The sequence below is a fragment of the Nannospalax galili genome, unplaced genomic scaffold, assembly GCF_000622305.1.
Source record: "Nannospalax galili isolate Female #2095 unplaced genomic scaffold, S.galili_v1.0 scaffold44, whole genome shotgun sequence".
Classification (NCBI taxonomy): Eukaryota; Metazoa; Chordata; class Mammalia; order Rodentia; family Spalacidae; genus Nannospalax; species Nannospalax galili.
Window position 1 is genome coordinate 6,653,292 of NW_008355789.1, and position 7,906 is coordinate 6,661,197.

Sequence of the window (7,906 nt, forward strand, 5' to 3'; positions counted from 1 at the left end):
AAGGTGTGTGAGTGTTTTTTGCCTACATATATGAAAGTGCACCCATGTTGTATAATGCCCACAGAAACCAGAAGAGGGTATCTGGATCCCCTAGAACTGGAGTTATGGGTGGTGGTTAGCCACCGCATGGGTGCTGGGATTCAAACCTGGGTCCTCTGGAAGAACAGCAAGTGTTCTTACCTCTGAGTCATCTTTCCAGCCCTCTGGGCTCTAAAGTCTTCTCATGGTGACAGTCACCAATTCAAACAAAAATGTTCATAGCCACACAGCCCAATGAAGGGGAGATGAAGATCTGCAGGGCACTTTCTAGGCTGAAAGCCTGAGCTCCTTTAATCCTAATGGTAATAACAGCACCACTATCCCCGTGGCAGACAAGCTCCCTCGGGGAGAGAGACCTGAAACTGCTCAGCAGAGTGCAAACTGGTCCAGGCTTTAAAAAGCCAATGAAGATTTGTGGAATCATTCACTTCATTGAACAGATCCAGAGAATCAGATCAATGTGTTATTTCACCTTACATGTGTGAGGTGCTGGCTTTGTAAAAGAACTTGCTAGATCTGGTACTGCAAAAAATATAAAAATGCCTCATGTCTCCATACGGGCCAGCCACCTGCTAGATTGCTGTTCTCACCAAAGACTAGGCAGTGGGTGATTTGGTGGCCTTGCTCTGAAAAACCACCAGTAAACTGTGGATTCCCTGGGAGGTCCCTTGGGACTGTGGAAGGCAGGTCAGTGCCACGGACAATATTCTAGGAACTCACAGAGGCCATGAACACATCTTCAAAGTCTCCCACTGCTTTCATGAGCCATGGAGGATCGGAGAATGAACAGAGCAGGTCATGACATGCCACCAATCTCACCTTTCCTCCTTACTGACCATGGGGTCTGGATGATCCCACTTCATCTTCTTTTGTAGAGTACCTTAGAAAGTCATGTTCAGTGGAGCCAGTGACTATATCTGGCTTCAGACATGAGATGCACTCATGCCCATCTTTCTCTTGTCAGCCATTGACTGTGAACTCACCGAGTGGTCCCAGTGGTCAGAATGTAACAAGTCATGTGGAAAAGGCCACATGATTCGAACCCGAACAATCCAAATGGAGCCTCAGTTTGGAGGTGCCCCCTGCCCAGAGACTGTGCAACGCAAAAAGTGTCGTGTCCGGAAATGCTTTCGCAACCCATCAGTGCAGAAGCTGCGCTGGAGGGAAGCCCGAGAGAGCCGAAGGAGCGAGCAACTGAAGGAAGAGTCGGATGGGGAGCAGTTCCCAGGTAGGACCTCCAGGAGGGAGGGCCCGAGCAGGGCGCTGGGACAGGTGGGGGCTGCATGGGGCTCAAAGGAAGAGTGACGCACTTCTCGGATTCTATAGACTACATTTTGATTTTTTATTTTTATGTGTATGAGTGTTTTGTCTGCATGTAAGTGTACCACGTGCATGCAGTGCCCTTTAGAGACCAGAAGAGAGTGTCAGAGCCCAAACTGGAGTTCCTGTCGGTCATTTGTGATGGGGCCAGTGACTGTATTGGTTCCCAGAATAAGTGATGGGTGGGATGGAGATACGGCAGAGGTACAAGAGCAGCCAGTGCTCTTAACCACTGAGCCATCTCCACAGCCCCCATTTTTACATACAAGTTTTTACCCCAAATACTAAAAAGGCATAATATGTAAAGAAGAGGATGGAGGGTTTTTTTTTTTTAATCAAAGAAACATTAGATATAATTACCAGTCAAAACTAAATTTTCAAAGAGCCTTTAAGGACTTGTATAACTTTGTCCTTTTCTTACAACTGTAAAACCAGCAAGCCTTCTCAAACTTTGCTCAAAATCAGCTATGAGTAACTGGCTCCATTCACTCCTGCAAAGGGAAAAATGGAGACACAGATGTGTGAGGAGAGCCCATGTTCTAGAGGATTCTTCAGAGCAGTCACCCTTCTAAGGGTGTGGCTGAGATAAGCCTGCCTGGCCTGTGGCTTCTAAGTTTAATGTTAACTGCAAAGTTTAGCATTTGGATTTTAGTTCTTCAAATAATATGGACCCAGGCTGCCAACATAGTGTAAATGCTCTAATAGAGCAATGAACCAAGTGCTCAGGGGGCCATGGATGAGCACGGTACACTGATGAATTCATGGAAATGCCAGAGTAGAGGAAGCTAGCCTGGGTCTCTGAGAACTTTCAGGGGTTTGTCGGTTACAGAAGTGCACTCCAGCCAGCAGGACAATCACTGCCAAGGCAGAGACGCCAGAGGACACGTGTCCAAGCAACGGGTGGGAGGAGGATACGGCAGAACACAAAGAGGCAGGCCGTAAAGGCCAGCAGCTACCTGTCAAAGAACTGGGGCTTGATTCTATGGGTGAAGGCTTCTGAGTGGCTTTAACAGGCCTAGTTAAGTGATTTAGAGAAGAAAAAAAATAACAGAGCTACAGAGGCCAGTTTTTAGGTTTTGTTTGTAGCCCAGGGGGAAGATTATGTGCCCCCCCTTCTCTAGCACAATTTGTGAAAAGTTCCAGTAAAAAAAAAAAAAGCCAGATATCTCAGTGGGTAAAGGCACCTCCTTCCCGCCAAGCCTGATGACCAGAGCTCAATCCCTGGACTCCACATGGTAGAAGGAGAGACCCAACTCCTTAAATTGTCCTCTGACCTCCACAGGCACACTATGGTATGCACACATACAGACACATGGTAATAATAATAGAAAATGTCATTTTAAAAAATCCATTGTTTAAAAATAAAATTCCCTACATGGGGCTGCATTGCCAAATATGCTGGACCAAGCTGAGAGAGCAGACCCACAAAGTGATGAGTTGGGATGATCCGTGTTTAAGTCTTGGGCACAGACCATTAGATGTTCTCTGTTCCCCAAGGGTAAGGCACCCATGGAAAGGCAAAGGTTAATTTGTCAGGAGCTTTTGCTTACGTTTAAAGGCAGAGCTCAAACTAACCCCTTTGTTCCCTTCCTTAAGATGTTCCACCTGTACCCTGGGCAATGAGCCAAGTCTAGAGATCTGTTCCTTAGGGAATGTTCATATACCAAGCTGTCACAGGCAGTCACCAGCCACGTCAGTTAAGGCAAACTGTGTCTTTGGCATCGTTTCTCCATGAACTTTGCTGTGGCATGGTAAACAGATATCTAATACATAGCATGATGGGTCTAAGGTATAGGTATAGATTGTCATGGAAGCTGGGGAACACAAGATCTAATCTCTGGAGGTCAGAGGAGGTTTCTTTAAGGAAGGCATGCTCATGCTGCGTAAAGAAAAGGAAAAAATTGTTTTACTTAGTATCTGGTAGATGAATCACTCGCTTGGGCAGTTAGGCTTATGAGCAAGTTGTTTAAGTGCTCCTTGAATGGTCACGACCTTAGAAACCAACCCAGTGTTTTAAACAATCACTTATTCACATGATCCTGCAGGTCAGTGGCAAGCTGGCTAGGCTACCTGATTCTTCTGAGATTTAGCCTTTGGCTCCTTCTCATGCATGCGCCCACAATCAAATGGTGGGGGCACAAGGCCCCCCGGGACCTCTTTCTTCAGGGTCGGTCACATGGGGCTATCCAGACTTGTTCACACCGTGGAGTTTTCCTAGAAGTTTTTCTCAAGGCATGATTTTGCTTGCACTTCACTTACCTAGCCAAGCCCAAGTTCAAGAGGTGAGAAAATAGACTGTACCCTTTGACAGAAGAGCTATGGTATGCTAATGGCCATGGTTTTTGCAACCTATCACTGATAAGGACACTGGGCATTAATTAATTCAACCAGTCATCACACAGAGAAGCAGAGGGAAGACAAACAGGGCAGTCCTGCTGGAATTCAGCACCCCAGTTCCGCTGGCCTAACCAAGGATTCTCACGCTTTCAGGCTGCCGGATGCGCCCATGGACGGCCTGGTCAGAATGCACCAAGCTCTGTGGAGGCGGGATTCAGGAGCGCTACATGACTGTGAAGAAGAGGTTCAAAAGCCCCCAGTTTACCAGCTGCAAAGACAAGAGAGAAATCAGAGCGTGCAACGTGCACCCTTGTTAGCAGGGGTATAGTTCCCCAGGCTGCATTCCAGAGTCTAGTCCCCAACGGCTGGGTGGTTGGTTTGCTTGTTTAAGACAATTTAAACTGTGTCCACTAGTTTTCATTTTTACAGTGTGGTTTGCCCAATAGTCTTATGGATGCCAGAGACATCCTGCCTGAGTACTTCTTGTGGGTACAGGCTGAGGGGGACTCCCTCGTTCTCAGCCGGCCCTCTTCCTGTTCCGAAATGAGTAGTGTCAGTCACCTTGTACTAAACTGGTGTGTCCCAGTGGAGAATCCCCTTGGCTAAGCGGAACAGAGACCCTGGCCACCTGCACAGGAAAAGGCAGCTCCGTGCTAGGGCAGCAGACAGGGACACGCTCTTCAAATGCGCAGACCAGATTCCCCTCTTTGTCATCTTCGGCTGGTTCATTCTTGCAGAAAACTGTTTCTCCACCTCTTTCCATTTAGCACAACTCTAGGTCTCTTGAACATCTCCTTAGGTATAAGTTCTTGGGGAAAACAGTCCACCTGCCAAGGAGCACTGATGTTGGGTGGCTTTGATTCTTACACTAAGAAACTCTGGCTACTTTTATCTCACTTCCAAATACTGGTTCCTAATACCCAAAAGGATGACAGTGATGATGGCTGTTTTATTCAAATCTAAGGTAACAGTTCTTGAAGCAGCATAGATAAAGGAAACTAAGTGTAAAAAAAGTTCCTTTGTGTTTTCTGTTTGTTTTTGTTTTCTTTTATCCTGCCATAATTTTTGGTGCCATAATTCTCCTAGGAGGCTAGACTTATAAGCCTATAAGGATCTTTTGATAACAGATCCTTATTAGATCCAATACCCAGGCATCAAAATTGGCCTACTAATTCCAAACCTGACTTTTAAAATCTTCCTACATGTATCCAGACCTTTTAGGTTTTCCAATGTTTCTTAGAAGAAGGCATTTTATCTCTGAGAACTATTTGCTAATCTGCTCCAAGGTCCCCAAGTCAATTCCTCAACACAAACACTATCACTCTACTTAAAAGTTATGTTTTAGTCATAAAATTTTTGGTTTAGAGAGACAACATATTTCAATGACTAAGACAAAATCTAGGATAAAGCATTTTGAATTAAACCCTGCCTGCTGCTTTCTGGACCAGGATCCCAGTCCGCACAGGCAACCAGCAATTTCCACTTACTTCCAAACCAGTAGCAGTATTCCAAATTCATGGAGCTTAGCTAATGGCCAACAATTAGAGTAAAGGTATTTGTCTCTGTTGTGAGTCCATCAGCAGGTTTTGCTCATGCATTTATTGTTAAAAACCACTGTTACATTTGTTTTGCAGGTCTTATTTTTTATTACTGCTTAATCCAAATACACACTGTGGGTGAGATGCATATAGCGCTTTGAATATACTATTTTAAGAAACTGCATTAAACACGTCAGACTATTTCTAACCACAACTATGCTACAATCCTGAATATGTATTTTCCTTAACACAAGAGAGCCTGTTGAATAAAAACATGTCACTGGGTCTGTCTTTTGTTTTTAAGCTAATTAAGCGGTCAGATGGTGGGGTCTTTTTACTGTTGTCACCTAATGCACCTCAACCATTTTCAGGAAAAGATGGGGATTCTGCTCCCTCATTCTGGAGGGGCTGTTAGTACCACATCCCTTGGTCATTTGAAGCTTGGGTTATTTCTAAAATTATTGTTAAGTCTTTCAATGAGTTGCTTTCTCCCCTCCAAGGAAGATACTATAAAGAAACGCGAGGCTTACATTTCCACTTAGACCAAAAAAGGAAAGTGCTGACAGAATCTGCTCGGCCCACTTCTGCAGCACCCTCGGAGTGATCTGACAGAAACATACCCTCAACCCCAGAAAATCAAAGTTCCGTAAGACAGTGACAACCTTGGCTAGAGTCTCTCTCTCTTACCTGGTCCCAGTGGGGTATAATTTTAACTAGACTTGGGAGACTTAAAAGCCAGATAACTGGCCAGAGGCTGTGCTTCCTCCATCACTGAAGCTCACTGTGCTGTTTGCGATGGGGAATTTGTGTCAAATCTCTTACCAAAGTCTTGTGTTAGATGATCTAGTTTTTTCTGCTAACCAATCATTTTGGAAATAAAAGCTTTTTACTACAAAATTACAATCTGTTTGGACTTCCACTTGAGATAGTAAAGAGACTATAAGAAAATAATTGCCATACACAGCTATACTTGTATCTATTTTTATCAATGCCAAATCAGTTGTAATCTAATTTACACCCACATTCTAAGAAGTTCCAAGCTCCAATCAGACACTGGGTCACTAACCTGTCACCTTGCCAATGTGTTTTATTTTAAGGAAATCTGCTGTAGTAAATAAGAATAAAGCCTGGGCTTCTTTAGACCCAGAACTGAAAACATTAAAAGAACGAGTGCTGTTTTCATTTGAACTTTGTCTCCTACACACGTTTTAGACATATTCAAGAGCTTCAAGGCAACAGGGCAGTCAGTGCCTCCAGCACTCCAGAAATCCGGCCCACACTACGTCTATGGCTGACATGTCCATGGGAAAAAATTCTCTCTCTGTCAAGGTATCTCTGTGCCCTATTTTCATGAAGCCTGGGTGGCGTTTTGGAGGCCAGGTATGATGTTAGCTGTCATTCCAGCTCTAAGAAGCAGAAACAGGAAGACCGAAGTTGCAGCCCAGCAAAAGCCTATCTCAAAAATAATAACACTTTAGTCAGAAAACTCAAAGAACCACAAAGAGTCTCTTGAGACCATCTTAGAATCTAACCTAGAGTGAGAGAGCCAAGCTTTGGAAATTCTACTACATGGAATTCAACTACAAAAGAGTTAACTATTCATAGCCACAAGGAATGGATACCATTATCCAAACAAGATTAAACCATGAATGTTTAATTTCTAATTACAACTCAGAGTCACGGAAAACAGCCATTTCTACCATTTTACTATTTGAGTTTATTAATTTTAATATTATGATTCATCTTGTTCTTCTTATCGCCTAAAGTAGGAAGAATGAAAATAAATCCCTTTAAAAATGATTGAAGTGCAGTAACAAATTATAAACAGCCACTAAACACTAATTAGCATGGAGCTAATTCTCCAATTTAAAGCCTTTGAAAGAAAAAGCCCTCTACTAAAGGCTGCGTTTGGTGGTATGCGCCTTTAATCCCCGCACTCCTGAGGCAAAGGCAGGCCAACCTGGTCTACACAGTGAGTTCCAAGCTAGCTAGGGTTTCAGGGAGACCCTGCCTCAAAAAACCAAACCAAAGAGCTATACTAAAATGCCCTGCTTTAGAAATCCAGGAGTTCAGAGGGTCTGTACCCTTGGTAGGACTAAAATGCTGAGACTAGTGGTGAAGGCCAGGGACTCCGCATGCAGGGAGCAGCTGTGGTGACATCACTTCTCCTTTCCTGGCCTCAGGACTGACCTACACTTTCCACACTAAAGGACTTCGATTTCTCATCCTCACAGTGTAGCCAGTTCTCATTTGAAGATCAGATCTTTTCAGTATCCTGTCCTTCCAGTATCCCATGTTAGGTCCCACTGAAAACCAGCCCCACTGCACTCATCCCTCACCACATAAACCAGCTGTTTTCGTATTAAACCTGATGTGAGCTGCATTTTGGTCATCTTTAAGTGAAAATGCCATGACAAATAAAATTTGCATGCATAATTTTTAACAGTTATCATCAGAGTGAAATTCAATTTCAGACTGTTTTCACTTAACATTCATAATGTCTTAACATAAGATAGCATTCATTAACATTTCCTCATGGTGCTTTAAATACTCCTGTCTGTACCACTGATTGGTAATAGTCTTATATTTTAAGCAGTTGAATGCTTAGACAATTTTCCTTTACCTCAAATCATTTTTAAGCATTAAAAGACAAGCGGGGGGGGGGGGGGGGG

The 7,906-nt window shown here is 43.9% G+C and overlaps 1 protein-coding gene across 1 annotated transcript in view; it reads left to right on the top strand.

The window, feature by feature from the left end:
• Spon1 (spondin 1) overlaps positions 1-6,398 on the top strand; it is a 332,365-nt gene extending 325,967 nt beyond the window's left edge. Inside the window, exons 15-16 of the mRNA XM_008853516.3 lie at positions 1,004-1,267; positions 3,850-6,398. Of these exons, the coding sequence (XP_008851738.1) occupies positions 1,004-1,267; positions 3,850-4,013 (428 nt within the window). The 3' untranslated portion in view covers positions 4,014-6,398. The remainder of the gene's footprint in view (positions 1-1,003; positions 1,268-3,849) is intronic.
• The last annotated feature ends 1,508 nt before the right edge of the window (positions 6,399-7,906 follow it).